We start from the raw sequence: 18,099 nt of genomic DNA on the forward strand, positions 1-18,099 counted from the left end.
TCAAGTGATATTCTCAATCATGGTTTTACCATAATTTGTTGGCACCATTTCTCCATGGCTAACTTTACACAGAAGTACAAGGACAACTGCTTGCTGTAGAAGCACAGACGTTTAAAATGATTTCACATTTTTCATACTGCAAAATGAAGCCTGAAATAGATTGTGTTTCATCCATTGATTGGATGGCTTTTCAGAAGCTATGCAAACAAAATCATTTTAAAAATATTACTCTTATTCTTTCCAATTATAACCCATATGACTTCTAATACTTGAGTTTGATCGGGTTTAATTTGGCGAGGTAACTTTTCTATGAGAAAATTAAAAACAAACACAAAAGCATCAGCAGAGTATACAGGAAATGCTTGGAATAGGATTCATCTGATCTGTCTTCAACCACTTAAGAGTAAGGTAGGTAATCAGTTTGTCATCTAAGTGCCTTCTTTGCTGGATGAAGAGAGATCAAAAACTGAAGGAAATGCTGCCTCCAAAATCCAGAGAGGTATCTCAAACATCTGAACTGCTCTATGAAAAGCTGTGTCTCTTTCCACCAATGACATGGTCACTTAGAGAGCCAAATGTCTTATGTGATGCTAAGAGACAGCAATTCCATTACCAAAGAAGATGCTACTTGAATGTTTACACAGTCACTTCTAAAAACCCTAAAAGATCCTAAAACACAGCCAGTTTAAAAGGATTTTAATAGCTTATAAAGCATCATGCAGTTAAATAAAAATGACAGTAAAGTACTTATACAGACAGAAACAGCGTTTATACCATACCTGTTTAGGAACCCAAAGTTCTGACTGCATTTCATATTTCTGTAACAGAAGAAATAGCATTTATGGCTTCAAGTCATTTTGTGGGGGTTTTTTCTAACGTGCTACAGTTGTCACATTTCTTCTTTGGCACTTACATTGAAACAAATTATAATTTAATTCAAAAGTCAGTTTCTTTATTCTGAGTTTTTGGTAGAACACCACAGGGGACCAAAGAATGCCTTTTTCAATCCCTTTTGATTAGCTATCAAGATGCTTTATGCATGTGGTTCTCTTTGGTTTTTAGCTCTAGGCATCATATGACAAGTGGATATTTTAGGTCCTCCATCAACACTGGGCAAACAGCCAGCATCAAGCTCAAAGTGAGAGACCTTTTCAAATCACAATCCCTTGTTTCAATGGGTTGCAGTGTGGCATTAAGCAAAAAGAAAAAAATAAATGCAAAGGGTGGTTTTTAATGGTCATACTCATATTTCAAATTGTGCCATCTTAAAAAACAGACAAATACAAAAACCCACAAATAGTTATCATGCACGTGTTGGAAAAAATGTAGAATATATGTCAACTGCTGTAAATTGTCACAGTCACACTGAAGTAATGAACATTTATTAGCTATAGAAGCATCCGTAAATACATGGCCTGAAAATGAAATTCTATGGCTGCTATAAAACTCTATACAGTACTTTCTGGAATTTCAGAACATGTGCAACATGCTAAAATAAATAAATAAAGGTTCACAGTTGTAATGAAATGGCATGAGGAAAGCTTGCATTTTCACACAATTGCTTTTGCTCACCCATCACTTTATCCCAGCATAGGCACTGCCCAGAGTTACAAACTGAGTCCTGGCCAAGCTGTGCTCACTACACTGCTCACTCACCTACAAAGTCCTCCTCTGCACTTCATTTATTTTGGAGTGGAATTTCACTCCATCCCTCTCCTTCAAATTATGTCCTGGGTTACAGCTCCCTGGATACCTACTTCACGTAAGTCCACTGACCTTGGAGCACATAAAGCTTTCCTTTCAGAAGGGACTGCTAACAGTGACTTGTGATTAACTTTCTTAAAAAAAATAAAGAAACCAGGCAGAAACCCAAACAACAAATTTCCGTGTTCATAATCTAACACATAGCACGAGGACGAACTCTCAGGTTACAAGTCAGGATAAACAACCTGCACTATTCAAAAGTACTGCACATAAGCAACGAGCTCAGAAATGATCCCTAACACACTAAACAATGCACTTCAGTAGCAGACACTGATAGGAGCTTTTTGACTCAGAAGCCAACCTACACTAATCACCCATAACCATTTTTACTTCAAAAGCCTTTGTTGCTACTGATATTAGCATGTATAGATAATATTTATACTTCCAATTAGTTCTAGGAAGAAACTGTGACTCAGAATGGGAAAATAGCCAGTTGCATTTAAGATACAAGACTGAAAATGGAGAGATGAAATTCAGGAATTTAAGAAGTCAAAGCCTGGGTCAAAGAATGTCAAGAGGCTGCACTCAAGCAAAAAAAATGTATTTCAGCTTGGTTTACTCTCAAAACTAAAACATCTCTATTGCTTTTGTATTTTTTTTTCTTCTGAAGTTACTTAATTTTGCTGCTGAATTTATAAGAATTATCAGAATTTTACATGTTTTCTTAGGAGTATGTAAACTGTGAGAGCCAGAAAGATCTAAAATGAAAATCTGTAGGAGGAGAGAGCAGAGATCAGCAACATGAAAATATCTAAAGGAAGACAAGCTTGCCACTGTACTAGCTATATCCATAGTATATGATGTTCAGCAACAGCAGTTTCCACTGATGCTACTGAATGAACAAAGTTGAGTAATTCTGAAGACATCACTCAAAGTTGCTAATTGCATGAAATCATTTAACCAGATTTGGAATGTTCTCACATCCATTTCCTCCCTGTTGACTAATTACACTCAGCTTGCAACTACAGCATTTGCAAACCAATTTCTGAAAATCTTTTTCTGAATATGAAAACAAAATGCAGGAAGAAAACTTGAAAAGAAAACTTAGAAAGCAATCTGACTTACCCTGCTGCAAGCACCAGTTGTTGTTTCACAGACTGTAAGGATGGAGATATTCTGGGGTCTATTTAACCATCTCACCACAGCCTTCGTGTTGCTTACCCAGTTCACCATGGTTATGTAGTATTCCCTAAACGGACAATAAAATCACAGTGTTCGGATCACTCCTGCTTCAGATTGAACAGTCAAAAAAAAAATACAGAAAATATACAGAATAAAAAAGTACATGAAGACTTGTACTGCATGATCAGCACTATGGGATGGGGACGGGGAAAATAATCCCATATCCCCAGTATCTGTTCCTGGAGGCACTGAGCAGAAAGGCTCAATCCCAGCTTGCTGTTCCCATTCCCCTGGGATAACTGTACTCCATCAGCACCTTCTTCTCAGCCATTGCTAAGGCATAAACTGTTCCAACTGGAAAACATTAGCCTACAAGATATATGTCTGTGAACACACATAAGTACTTGCCAGTCAACTTAAAAACTGATACTAAATTCTGACAGAAGCCAGTATTTTCCCATAGCAAACACCTCCAGAATATACACGTTTTTGTAAAAGAATCCAGCTCAGAAAACAAGGTCTGTAAGTTTATAGGGAAGGTGATGCCACTTTAAAATGTCACTTGCTATAAGATATCAAGTATTTAACAATGAGACCTCTGCAGAAAAGAATCCAGCTGAGCTACATGCAACAGTGGTGAGAACCTGTTTGGAAACTCAGCCCCACTTGAAAACAAGGGTCATCATTTGCATATAACTAGCTTTTTAATCTAATACCAAGGGAGATCTCATTATGTTTTGACAACATGTATTTAATTATGCATTCAAAAGATATCTTACTAGATCAAAATGCTGAGCAGTGCCAGCAGCAAAGCTGAGTCCAACTCTGATGCTGAGCACAGGAGTCAGCAATTCCCTGTAATCAACCAGCCTATAAGGTGCTCTATGATAGCAAAACAGCTGAACAGCCCAACACACACAACTTGCTTTTAGCTTTTATTTTTTGCTTTTAGTTAAATAAATATTTTCACATGCAGATATTGGAACGGTAACTGGACATAGTGACTTCAGGCATACTGTGACTCTATTTTTTATTTGTTTGTTTGAAAATCGTTTCAAATCCTTATCAAGGAGAAAAACGTACACCAAACCAACACAAGATCTAACATAAGGCTCTGTGACAAAGCCAACAAAGCAAGGATCCAACAAACAATCCAAGTGCAACACCAGACCTCAGGTAATTCGTTCCCCAGAGCAGAACTCAAGGACTGCGTGTCTTTCCCTTTGTATATATGAGCCTGAAGACAGCCAAAAGGAAACATTCGAAATACATCTATAAGAACAGGCTCCTCCATGTGCTTCAGCATTAAGACAGCATCCACAGTCCCCAGTGTCTGATTATCCTAGAACCAAATTCTACAAAATAGAGCCTGAGCTGCTCCATTTGAAAACATCTGCAGGGAGGGATGGAAACGAGATTTAATCATTTGGAAGCAGCTGATATAGTAATTAATAGTACAAATCAAACTATAACACCATCTTCCATCATGGACATAAACTCCATAATCACTGAGGTGAAAGCAAAAGATCATTTAAAAACTCCTTTCTTCTCCCCTCCCATCAACTCTGCATACAAATAAGTTCAAACTTCACTACATTATGACTTGTTTATCAGGAGTGCAGTATAGTGTAACAACACACATCCTTCCAAAATTAAATACTGCCTCCAAGTAATATTCCTTTGTAATTCAGAACAGGCACACTGCACAAACACACATACAGGGAAGCAGCACTGTTATAGGCCAACACATGTAGCATAGTCAAAAGTTTGTAGGAAAAAAAACATGTTTTATTAGACTATATCACAGAGAGGTAGTATTGCAGAGACATAATCCAGTTTCAGTATTCAATCGGCCTAATCAGAGATGACCTTACCCTCTTGGCTCTCACTCAAAATATCTTTTCACCCCACTCCCAGCTTTCTTCTCCCAGCACGCTCCTCTCATATCAGAGACACTGTAATATGGACCAATTCTATCATAAAACCTGTTTGCTAATACTCATCTCCTCTACCCCGGACCACCTAACTCTAAGCATAACCATCAAAATCCCTGATTGTCAAGAAAACTTTATTTAATCCTTATCTCGCAGACCTGTGGTTTTTCTTTTAGACAGACTTCATTTCATATCTAATCACATTTTCATCTCAATATTGTAGGGTCTCTTCCCTCTCATCTATTCTAAGCCTTTTTCCTTCCTGAATTCAAAGCAGTAAGCTTTCTTTTTCACACTACAAAAGCAGACAGAAATCTCTGAATAGAGAAGATCAGAACACCTTATGTGTGTTGCAGAGGTGCTGCACACCAAGGTGACATCCTGGGGCCTGATGCAGACAGAGGATATTCAGTGAGAGGTGTGAGGAAAACAAATGCTTTTCCTGAGTATATGGCAATAATATTTTTCTTTTTGAAGACTTGTAACTTGGTGAAATCTGGGTTTATTTCTCAGTGCTGATAAAAAACATGTTTGATATCAAAAATGCTTATCATCTTTTGCCAGGCCTGTACACCCGAATTTTTTAATCTTCCTTTCTTATTGAATGTTTTTCATTTATTTTGATTATCTCAGTTGATATGCACTCCTGGGGAGGCAGTTGAGCGTTTTTCTAAAATATTTATAATTATTCAAGAATATTCAGCACACTTTGTTTCACTTGCACATGCAGAGATATATGCACATTTTGCTAGCTACTGTTATAAGTTTTCAACAAAGTCAGCAGGGGCAATAAGCTGAACAAAGCAAAGGGATTTGCACTGCATTATGCTGGAAGCGTAGTTACAGTCCTAATTAAGTTTGAACTTCAGATACTTAGATTTAAAATAGCCTTGAGCTAACACAAGAAAAAAAAGTTTTAAAAATAGGAAATAGTAATGAATGAAAGGAATCTTACTTTCGTTGATGGTATTAATAGACTTGGATAATAAGGAAAATGGGGCTTATCTTAAGAAAGCCAAACCACTACATCCTACTTGTTTGCTGGCAAGCTGTTGAGAAACAGAAACTCAAACAGTGCACAATGCTCTAAAATATTTGCTGTATTCTTAAATTATTTTCATTGTAGTATATTGAAAACTGTATAAGTATTTACAGATGCTAATAAAAAATGCCATTCTCAAAAGCCCATGTGAAAAATTTAACACAAATGGTTTCACGGTGTGCAAAGTAGCGAAGATAACTGTAGATAGCATTTTGGTATGCTGCTTGCTGTAGGCACACACAGATGAACAGAAGCCTTCCTCTGGGACTATTTGATCCATGGCACCCTTTCCATGGGTGCCAGCAGCCACCATCACAGCCAGGCCATATAGCCTCACTCCCCATCTACTCACAGCCTCAGACCCTGGCCACTTGGTAGCCCAGCCATGGTGATGGTCATCTGCTGGGCCCTAGCCCAGCCACAAGCTGTGTCAGGCCTGGTTCTGCCCCATTTGCAGAACCTACATTTCTTCCCATTGAACAGGGAAGGGAATAATCCATCAGTATCTTGGCACTGAACAGGAAAGCTTCAATAAAATAAACCCCATGAATATACTTTTATCTTGGAGGCTTTGACTGAATATATTAGAGCCATTTGATAGAAGGTGCGGTAATGCATAAATCCTTTGCATTAACCTTGTGAGATAGGTATTGCTCTTGCACAGTTATAGAAGAGAGGAGGGACAGAAGCTTGAAAGAAGTGACTAGACAGCATGTCTAAGAACAGCTGAAAACGAAACCTTGGTTTCTTAATACAAAACTGCCCCCTGCATCTTTTCCACTTGAGTTAGAAGAAATAAGATTTCTATCCCATTGCAAGGCTCAGACAAACTGGCTGCAGGAGGTACAGAATCCTTTACAGAATCAAAAGCTTATTTCAAGCTAAAAGTATATAAAAGCATCCAAATAACTGTGTTGATTTGGAAATGCATAGGCAATTTAAAAAAAAAAGAGTTTAAAAATTGTTATTTAAATTTATGTTAACTCAATTTCCTAAATGTCTCCAGTTCCACTACAAAACATTAATTAAAATCAATCAAAATGATTGAAATATGAAAACAGGATGTGGTCATCTACCTTTTTTAGGCTTTTAAGCAGTATTGGAAAAAAATAAGAAAAGGATTGACTTAATTTATTAAAGTGCCTTTTAAAACTACCTGGTCAGCAGTGACTGGAAATACTGCAGTCAATGCAGTTTGCTCGCTATGGCTGAGAGCAGAAAAAGGAAGCAGCAGATGACCCCTACACACTGAGAGACTTTCAAGAACCAGTGTAGAAATAACTTTTCATGCATTTCTTTAAATAAATTTCTCCACAGACTAAAACTTTACAGAGTAAAATTAAAAATATTTTTGCTTTCTTTCAGAATAACTTGAATGAAAATTGAGAAGTATTACCAATTACATTTTTAGAATCCTCCCAAGCAGTAAATGATGGTAAAGCATTGAACTGACTCAATCTTACACCCTAAGAACAGAGAAAGAGGTGTCTGCCTTCAGAGGTCCCACACTGCAGAGTTGGGCAGGGTTGAGAAGATGAACATTACTTTTTGGGGTTATAAATAACTGAAACTACATTCCCTACCCATTTATGCATGGGATTATATCTCTCCTATGATAGCAATTGGTGACGACGTGAACAATATGCATTTTCAAAATGCGTCAATCATGAAAGATCTTTAAAGTTATGATAGCCCTCCTTACTATTTAATTGTGAAATGCTACTATCATATATTTAATTAATGACTCCACAATGAATTGATTAGAAAGGCAGTGAAAAAGACTTGACCACTGAGTACAGCCAACACTTTTCTTTAAAAATACGATAATTAAAAAAAACCCTCCCAAAAATTATAGTCTCCAAAGATTTCCACTATAGAAAGGCCTGCTCAGAGGCCATTCCTCATACCAGCATACATATTAACACATGGATATATGTGTGTATGTGTGTGTATACACATTCGATGACCTATGTGATTATTGTCAGTTAATCAAAACCAGAGCTAAAATGTAAAATTCTCAGAATTACTGGCTCATATCTATGCAACTTTCCTATATTTTATAGCACAGATATTATTATGCCCTAACAGCTAAAATGAAGATAAAGCTAATTTTTTCCAGGCTTAAATAGTTTTAACCAACCTTCTGATACATCATAGAATCATTAAGGTTGGTAAAGATCTCAAAGATCACCAAGTCCAATGATCAACTCAACACCACCATACCATTAACCATGTCCCTCAGTGCCATATCTCCACGGTTCCTGAACACCTGAAGGGACAGAGACTTCACCACCTCCCTATGCAGCCCATTGCAATGCCTTAACACTCTTGAAAGCAGTATTACAGAAATTTAAAGGAATGTCACTGTGTAACAGAGAGAGCAGAGAACATTATCTTCACCAAGGACTCAAAACTCTGGGGAAGATGCCACGCAGTCTCACACTAGAAATTTTACAAACTAAGTTAGACTTCAACTTTAAGACGCAAATAATACTTTTTAAGATATCAGTATTCGCCTGTTTTGATCTACCCTTGTTTTCAACAAATCAGGCAGAAAGAATGAAACCGAAAAATCTAAAATGAAGCCATTACGTTTTCAAGATTGTCTTCTTCTTGCTGGTTTACACAGTGCTTCCATTTCACATCTTCACATCTTTAAACAATAAAACAACAATTTTAATGCTGTTTAAGCAAGTGCAGATGCTAACCTTGGTAGCAGGGAATCTCTTTCAAATCTCATACAGGCACTCATTAGTGAGGGGCTAATAAACAGCAGGAGATTTTGTTCTGTTTCTGAGCACCAATAGAAATAAAATACTTCAAAATCCACAATGCAGTCAAAATAATTCTCTCCATAAACACAATCAGTCAGCATTCCAGCTGACATAAATAATTACAAGGCATAATTCACTACTAAATTATTCCTGCACTAATTTTGGATACCTCAATTTGTGTAGAAGAGAACTGAGGCCAGCTTGAAGTTGGTATTGATGGTTGTGAATCACTACCCACCATTAACTTCTAGATTGTTTTGGAAACTATTACTTCAACATCTTTTCTCGGAACTGCAGGAACAACCCAGATACAGCATTTTTTTTAGAAATACACATCTTCAAAGCCAATCTTTCTATTCTCTTTTCTTCCCCACCCAGTAATGCCCTCAGAGAAGAGGGAAGTGGCAGATCTCTGCCCTTAGACTGCAGCTACATCTGCACTGTAGCTACTCTTTATTACTATCACCTATACCATATAACAGTTTAGGGCTAGAAGACCATTAACATGTGCACTGAAACCACAGTGGGAATTTCAACAAGACAACCGTAATTGTCAAATTGGAATAACCCTAAGGGAATAAATGGAAATTTTCTTGCCCTTAAGGAAAAATTTCAAGTGATCTCCAATGAGTACAGGTCCCCAGGAGCTTGCCTTAAGACAGTAACTTTATCAGGAGGGTTACCAGTTGCAGCCAGTCCTGAAGCTAAAAGGACCATTAAATCAGCTTAGTGGTTCCAAAGCACGATTTCTTCTAATGACCTTTCTATCAAGCACAGGCACAGCTCAGCCTTTCTTAGTCTGTGTGACCTGATGGCATCACTTCTCCCCCTGCCACCTCCCTGCATCTGTCAGCTGAGGGGTGAACTATTTCCATAACCTAATACATTTGACAAGTTTAAGATATTCATCTCTAAATGACAGAACATCCTGGTGCATACATTACCTGAATGTAATTTCATTTCAGAAACAGAAACCAACAAGTTGGCTCACAGCAAGAAAGGTTACAAATGAATGCCACAGCAAGCACAGAGCAGCATTCGGACCTCTTGACTCTATCTTAGTATTCCTAATTTCACATATTTCAAGAGAACTGAAGCTCCTCAGAACATTGGAAATGAGCAAATTCCAGATCCCTGAGATTTTTAAGAGGAGCAAATCACATGTATTTGACCTCATTGTCTTTATGTCTGGCTGTGAGAACAAGGTCAAGTGTGTTCCAGCCAAATACAAGAGTTTTGCTGAAGTAAAAATGGCAACCAGTAGCCTGAGAGACAGTCACGTTAAATCAAACACAAGTTTCACCAAACAGTGAAATTAAAATACCTTGATTTAAAGCTGTCAGGTGGCATCAGTTCCAGTGTATGCGCTGGTCCGTACAGATTAACTACAAACAGCTTTACTGTTGGGTTTGTTTGACCTGCCTTTGAAAAAAAGAAAACAGGAGCTTTAGAGGTACTGAATGAATCAGTGGCAGCTAAAATAGACTTGCTCATTAGCATAATAAAGTATGTTTACAATAACGAGAAAGCTCTTTGAAAGTGAATTTCACAGCCATACAAGTTACACAAATGAAGATAGTAAGTATTAATTTCATAATCCTCTTGTTGTCCCTCACTGATGGCAGTCCTCTGGTGCAGGGCAAGGGGACAAAGTTGGAAGTGCATTGGTCATTTCCTAAAAGAGCAGCCAGATCCAGACTCAGCGGTCTTTTCCAGCCCCTAGCATTCTTCCAAAAAGCTACATAACCTCTATCTGACACAGCATTCCTCTTCTTCCTCTCTTCCCTTCTCTTTCATCACCATTTTCTCTAGGTCTTCCTGACTTGCTGAGAAGGAAATCTCTATTTTTGGTACAGAGGATTCTGTCTTCATAAGAGAAAAAAACAAAACAACAAAGAACACTTCTTATTGAAAAAGAGAAATAAAATGGTAGCTTGTTATACATCCACTGGGAAGAGTCTGATAAAACTTGAATATCTACAAGAAGCCAAGACTCATGCTTCTCTTGGTAACATGGAACATTATTATGGGGCATTCTTGAGAAAAGACTGGTGACAGAAAGCAAAGGTATAAAAAGCTAGCAAGTAGATACCGCTAGTCCCATACCAATCTCCCTGCAATAACATATTCAAGCTTATTTTTTCTGTAAGCCATGCTACACAGCCTTTTAAGGGGGAATGACAAGTGTGTATTTCAATGGGAATGACTTTAACATATTGGAAGGGCCAAGTAAAGTCACTGATATTTGGCTTTAATCATATTAATCTGCAAAGCAGTACATTGGACTCTTCAAAGGGATAGTCAGAAGTGCAAAAGGGCTTGGCTGAAATATACCTCTGTATTTTTTCTTTAGAAATCAGGTTTTTCTCAAAATATAGGCAGTCTGAATGCTGCATCTATTTCTAAGTGATATGAGGGAGAAGAAGGTGGTACTTGTGTATTTTTACTAGTGCTAAAGACTTGTAAATTGACTCTTGGAATTTATTTCTTTCTTATAAAGTTTTACATCTGCCTGAAAACAAGTACGATATTTCAAAGGCATTCTCAACATGGAAGCAGCTTACACAAATGCAAAACTGTGGAAGAAAACCACTGATCAAGTCCTTTGGACACAACAGATATCTCCTATAAGTCTGTCTATGCAACACGTACACAGAAGTGCCTGTTCCAATACTCACAAATACACGTGGATTTCATTTTATTTTTTAATCACAATTAAAAATTTCTTGAATGTTTTCATCTACATAAAGATCCAACCTTTTTTTCATCTCTGATGTTGTACCACAAGATTTATTACAAATTAATGATGTTTAATGGGGAGCTAGATTGACATTAAATAGATACATTAAATAATGTTATTTCATTAATTAGATTACTAAAATAGTACTGTGCATCACTTTTATTCTGAACTGCTAATCAAGTGGAATTCCCATTTCTTGTTTACAAAGCTCTTTTTTTTAAAATATTCATTACATGTTTTTCTTTTCTCTATCACTCAAGGCCTTTTGTCAGTGAAAGCACGTGAACTACTTCTGAAAAAGTTATTATTTTATTATTTCAGAGTATTATTTTATAGCACACATTATATATCATACACATTGTTGTTTCATAGTACCTGTTGCAATCTATTTCTCCACCCATTAAGAACAAAGACTTATCTCCAAAAACTGGCAGCAAGAATAGGCTAAGAGCAATATTATTTCAAGTCCTCAATGAACTTCCCTTGAAATTTCAAAGGAAAACCACACACACATACTTATGTCTCATAGAAGAAGGAAACTCATGCACTTTAAAATTGTATGTAAGTTAAAGAAAACCTGTTAAGTTGGAAGATAATATCAGCATTGGAACTTAACAGAACAATGATGACTAAGGAGGCATTTCATCAAGAAACTCCCAGAAACTGAGGAGCAATTTCAGACATTATCCCTCCCTGAACTGCCCTGTTATTTTCCAACCTGAACCTAAAAATCTTTCTCTACATGTTCTCAAACTCAGTCATGGTGCATGTGTATGCATAAATATCTACATATATAAATATATACATACATATCATATGTATATAATATAAATTATTCAACTTATATCAAATATTATACAATATATATATCATACATATACATATTTTAATTTATTATTTTATTTAATGTGACAGTATCTTTTTTCCTGTGCAGTCCTACAAACATTTTACTCTTTTCTCAGAAGTGGTGCACTGACTTTAGCATGCAATATGCTAATGACGAAATTGCTATGAATCATTCTGTCTTCTGCTCCCTCACACAATAATTTCCTTCTAGCAAGAAGTGTTACAGTCTACTAGAAAAAAACATTTAATTAATATTTCCTGAAAAGCAACGTGAACCAAGTCAGCTTCTATTGCCTTCCAGAGACACTCCTTTCATACAGAATACCACTACTGAACAGGAAATAGGAGGGTATGGACTACAGTTGTACTTAGCTTACCTTAGGGTATGGATACTGCTTTGCTTTTGGATATAGGCCTCCAGTAAATCGGGGAATAACCATGCTAGGAACCAGGGAGTCATTTATGGTCAGGAATGCCAGTCTTTCACCGTCTGGAGACCACCAGTGGGCAATGTGAGAATGGAGAAGTTCCTCTGCAAAAACAGATTGCCTTAGCATCGTAACAGCAAGTACTTCAAACTTCCCAGCTCATCTGGTTGTCACTGATTTATTCTTTCTGTGGCTACTTGAAATGTGTCTGTTTTAATTCCCCTAATTTCACATTATACTGACTGAATGTTTGAATAAGAAGGCATAGGAAAACATCAATCTTGCCCCATCTTCCTCAAATGAATACTTTCATTGACATCGATACATTATTGTAATGTGAAAGATAAAAGTCATTGTCATATGTTTTGTTCTGTTGCATTTCATTATACATGTTTAATTAATTTTTAAATGTTTTGGACAACTTTACTTGAGAGTTCTTTTAGGATTGACAATCTGCTTCCTTCTTTAATATGAAATTTTATTATGCCTGATTTCTCTGCATGCAGATCCTCACATATTGACTTATGTAATGATTTTTGAAGTACAATTTGGGGGCTTTAGTTTAGGGTTTTTTTTTTGCAATCTAACTTTTCAAAAATAGTTTTAAAAACTTGTTTTAAATCCAAATTTTATTTGATTTTAATCCAAATTTTATTTGATTGCCAAATAAAAGTCATTCTTTAAATGTAATGCAGTGTTTTCTTGTAGTTACTGTGATTGTATTTCATACTAGGAATTAAGAACAGAAGCACTCACAGAAGCAGCACATACAACTGGAATACCAATAAAGCAGCCTGCAACCAATTCCAAATTCACGCTGTACAGGTCATTTGTCTTCCAACTGTGAAAAGACTTGGATGTTTTTTGTTATGTATTTGATAACTCTTTTTTTTGCAAGTATTTTGTATTTAAATTTGAAGAACATGGCTGGAAAACTAATTGAGAATAACATAATAACCAGAATAGAGGCCTGACAGCATGCATAATTTAAGAATCTACTTACAAAACCCACTTAAATTGTCAAAGGACACTCTCCAAGACACAAATCAGATTCTGAAAGGATTGAAGTGCCTGAATGAGTTGAAGCCTCTAGGGAAGGAGCAACGAAGCCCGGACCTATCTTCAAAGTTGTATATTCTGGGTCACATTTCTGCTCCCAGACTGCATATCTAAAGCCTTTTACACAGGTGACCAGCAGAGAATGAATGGGGTACATCAGACAGCAAAAATTATAATTGAACTTGCTTTAATTATTTTAATAATGAAATCGTTCAATAATTGTGTTTGTATTCAAACTAGGTTTTTCATACACAGTTATTTTCATATGTGTCTGTACGAAGGATGGGCACACAGAGAGAAACAGAAGCCTAACCCTAGACAACATCATTGCCACTATTGAGCTAGCTGCTGCTCTTTCCAAGTTCACCCACTTTCTTCCTCTGTTCATCGTGAAATGTCTACAGCTTAAAGGAAAAGTGATTTGTTTTACCAACAGCTTCATTTATCTTTAAGACAAATGAAGTTACAGAAAAACTACATCAATCTACTTTAGATACTGCTTGATACACTGATAAACTGAGAAAAAAAAAAAAAAGTATTGACTATTGGCATGTGTCAAGGAAAAGTTTAGTTTTGCTTCTCATTAGTTCTCTCAAATGTAGATCTTGCTAACGCAGAAGTCCAAACTACATAAAATTCAATTCACTGCCTTAAACTTCTATCTGTATAATTCTCAGCAAGGATCTACTCCATACCTTCCAGACAGTTTAGATAAAAGGCATGGAAAATACCAGAACCAATCAGTTGCATCAGGTAACCTTCTGTGGTCTCTTCCAGCCTGATTCATTTTTCAATATTCTTATAATCCTTTGCAGACTAAAATGATTTATTTTTATAAAGAATCTCACGCTGCATTTTGTTCTACAAACTAGAGTTGTATGATGATCCTTCAGTATATAGCATTCATGGCAGCTCCGTGCTGCACCAAAAGGAGAACAGAAAACACACGCTTGCCCTCTCCAGTGCTGGTGCCCCCAAGTGCATGCAAAATGGGCTCAAAGTTGCTCTGTTGTATCCATGAATATGACAAAATGTATGAACACAGGAAAACACTGGAAAACATTCACTGCAGGTGGCTAACTATCAAATACACACAAAGGGATGCAAATTACCATTCTAATTTCAGAGCTTACTTGGACAGAAAGCAAAACTTGTCAGTTTTCAAAGCTGTCTACGTGAGCTATCTGCTCATAACTACTCAGATGCCAAGAGGTACAGACAACATCATTTCTGAGGGTCCCACTAATGTGCCTTGTTATCCTGTGCACCACATTCTTAAAAAACATTCTGCCCTGCAAAACTCTACTTACAGTAAGAAAGATACTTACAGTAAGATATTTACTGTAAGTAAGGTAACCGAGTATTTAACACACCCTATTAATCTATAGAATTAATGAGCCCCAGAGTCTCACAGAAACAATAATTGACGTGTGTATTAATTTAAATCTTTTGTATCAGGGCTAGATAATCTACTCCAAACTTTTTTAGTTATGTTAAAGCATTTCAGATGCAGAGAGAAACCCTGGGCTACTGCAGAAGTTGGAAGATAACACAGACTGAGCTGTCCACTGCATTTTGGCACTGCTTGTCAGCAACAGCACACTTTCAGAGAATCACAGAATATCCTGAGTTGGAAGGGACCCTTAACGATAATCAAGTCCTACTCCTGGAGCCCATTCTGAGTTGCTTTAAATGAAATTAGCAGTTGCTGCTGAGGTAGCACTAATGACAGCATTAAAAACTTGCCATAACACTCAAATTGGATTCAAGTATCTTCTTAGAGACAAATGCAATCTTACTGCTTGCTTTCTGGGGCTGGAGTCTCTTGCAGGTCATGCTAATGCCAAATACCAAACACTGAAGAATTCACAGCTAAAAAAGCATTGCACTAGGTAACATCACCTTCCGATATGTATCCAGCAGTAAAGAAGGAAAATATAGCCAAGTCTACTTCTGTGCTATGATTTGTCTGTGACTCCAGTTAGGATGTTTTAATTGTAAATGGACTGGCACAGTTGTTCACACAAGCATCAAACTGACTCCTATCTCTCCTTAACTGTGTGCAAATCTAGATAGCTCCAAAGAAAAAAAAAATGGAGTTATTCTAAATAAACAAAATATACAGGGTGTTTAGTTTTATTTGAATAGCTCTATTTGAAATGTCAGCTCCACTGAAGTAGGCAGTGAAAACCCAATGTTTTTAGAATTTCACTACTATGTATATTTTTAACATACCATCTAATATTCATAGTTCAGCTGACATAGTTTAGTCGAAAATAAATTCCTCTTTTTCATGAAGCATTGTTATGCAAAACACCACTCAATACAAAGTATGAATAGATACAAAGGCAATCTTGCAAGAAAATGAGAAGCCAAAGAAGCAAAAGCAACATGAGAGAGCATTTTCTGAAATGGATTTTTGCTGTTGGTTCTGTACAAGAACCTCTCATCTGTTTTAATAAACATAAATATCTGTCTGGCTTACCTTCATATAACCAGTCTGCAATTCCATTAAAAATAATTCCTTCTTTTCCCGAAGATGTCAGGCGCAATGAGCTGCTCTTTACATCAGGCTGGTAGTAGATGTTATTTTCAAAAATATAAATCTAGATGAGGTAAGAGAGAAGGAAAGAGAAAAGAACATTTTCTTTGATATAAATGAATGTTCAGCAAACAATATGCAATTTTCTCAGGCTCAGAACAGTCAACAGAATAATTCATCATGAGTTTCCTCTGACATGGGCTACATATTTCCTTTTATTATCAATTTGGACAAAGTATGCAAACTTTTAATACTTATAGTAGGCCAAATTCTTCCTTTGAAATAAGCTTTTGCAGTTGGAATGTTTTTATTCACTTTAAGAAAAACTACTGCATTCCTCAGAATGGTAGAAGAGGCCAGTTTTATAATAGTTGAATAAATTAAAAAAAATCCACTTATTCCACTTTATCTAATAAAATCTTCTGTCTTTCTAGCCAAGAAATTAGACATAGTCCTGCAAGTACATACAGCACAACACATACATAATAAATGTGAGCTGTAGCTTTCTATCAGTATGGAAGCTTAGTGAGAGAGCAAAACTAAGTCACAGACTGCTGCATCACCACCTTTCTCCAATCCACAAGGATTGGAGCACTTCACTGCAACACACTTTGGGTGTGCAGTATCACAAATTCCTTCACTGGAGACATTTTCCCCCATATGAGGTTAATAACAAATAAACATCTGATTTGGGCTTTTTTTTCCTTTCCTGTGAAATTACAACTGTTACATATGTCTTTGCACAGCTTAACAATGGAATCAATCTAATACCAGTATTATACTAAGAAAAGCAACTAGTAGAACAACAGAAGTAATGTACAGCACAAAATTTGCGTAACAGGATTTAATCATTGAATGCTGATATATGGAGTCGCAGGGGCAGCTAATATGAAGTAAATATATTTCCACCAAAGAGCATTTTAAAAGCCTAGTCATTTATTATTCCCTCATACTTCTACGACAAACAATTTATGGGAAAATACTAATGAGAGCTTAGTATTATTATTGCTGTTATTGCTGTCCTTTCCTCCTCTGAATTAGTATGTGAAATAGATTTCCCTCTGAGACTCCAAACTAATGGCATTTCTTGATATCTAATAGTAGCTACTTCATGATTCCACTGCATAAAGCAATAAAGCTGAGATTTTTCATCCCATGAGTACTGCAATGATTTTCACCATTCCTGTGAATCAAGGGTGACTTGGAACAGTTATTTTGATCAGTAAATCAGAACTATGCTGGGAGACCAAAATGGAAGTAAAAATATTTGATCCAGTTTGAATAATCCAAAATGTATTATAACTACTTACTTACTGTACTTACTGTATTATAACTATAGTTTAATAAACAATATTTGATGTAGTTGAGAGTTTATGGAAGCTGATGTGATCCAGCATTCATACCAAGAGAAAGCAAATAATAGAGATGGAGGTACCAGGTTTTTGAATTAATACTGACAAATACTTCTTATCAATATATATAATTCAATATATATTTCCACATTCAAAGTTGTTTTTTTCCTTAAGATAAAAGGAAAAGTAGTAGTAATAACAAGGCATGGTTAATTACCTAACTGTGCAAAATAAAATAATTTAGCACAGCACTCTCTATTAGAGTGATTTCAAAATATCAGTACAAAACTAAATTACAGATACCATGAGCAATGCAAAGCACTATATTGATCACGGCTTAATAAAGAGCAATTTTTTACAGCTGACAATCTCATTTTAACTACTGCTTTCAGAAGATTACAAAAACACTTTCTTGATCAAATGATTCTATTTTATTTAAGTTTCTTTAACTAACAAGATCTAACTAATTAATTTTTCAAGATTATAAGTATCACCT

At 36.2% G+C, this 18,099-nt stretch overlaps 1 protein-coding gene across 1 annotated transcript in view; it reads right to left on the reverse strand.

Moving 5' to 3' along the window:
* Nucleotides 1-18,099, reverse strand: part of DPP10 (dipeptidyl peptidase like 10) — a 61,174-nt gene that overhangs the window by 22,288 nt on the left and 20,787 nt on the right. Inside the window, exons 2-6 of the mRNA XM_010714105.1 lie at nt 16,195-16,315; nt 12,600-12,754; nt 9,961-10,058; nt 2,830-2,953; nt 780-818 (exon numbers count right to left, since the gene is read on the reverse strand). Of these exons, the coding sequence (XP_010712407.1) occupies nt 780-818; nt 2,830-2,953; nt 9,961-10,058; nt 12,600-12,754; nt 16,195-16,315 (537 nt within the window). The remainder of the gene's footprint in view (nt 1-779; nt 819-2,829; nt 2,954-9,960; nt 10,059-12,599; nt 12,755-16,194; nt 16,316-18,099) is intronic.

The sequence above is a fragment of the Meleagris gallopavo genome, chromosome 7, assembly GCF_000146605.3.
Source record: "Meleagris gallopavo isolate NT-WF06-2002-E0010 breed Aviagen turkey brand Nicholas breeding stock chromosome 7, Turkey_5.1, whole genome shotgun sequence".
NCBI classification, from domain to species: domain Eukaryota; kingdom Metazoa; phylum Chordata; class Aves; order Galliformes; family Phasianidae; genus Meleagris; species Meleagris gallopavo.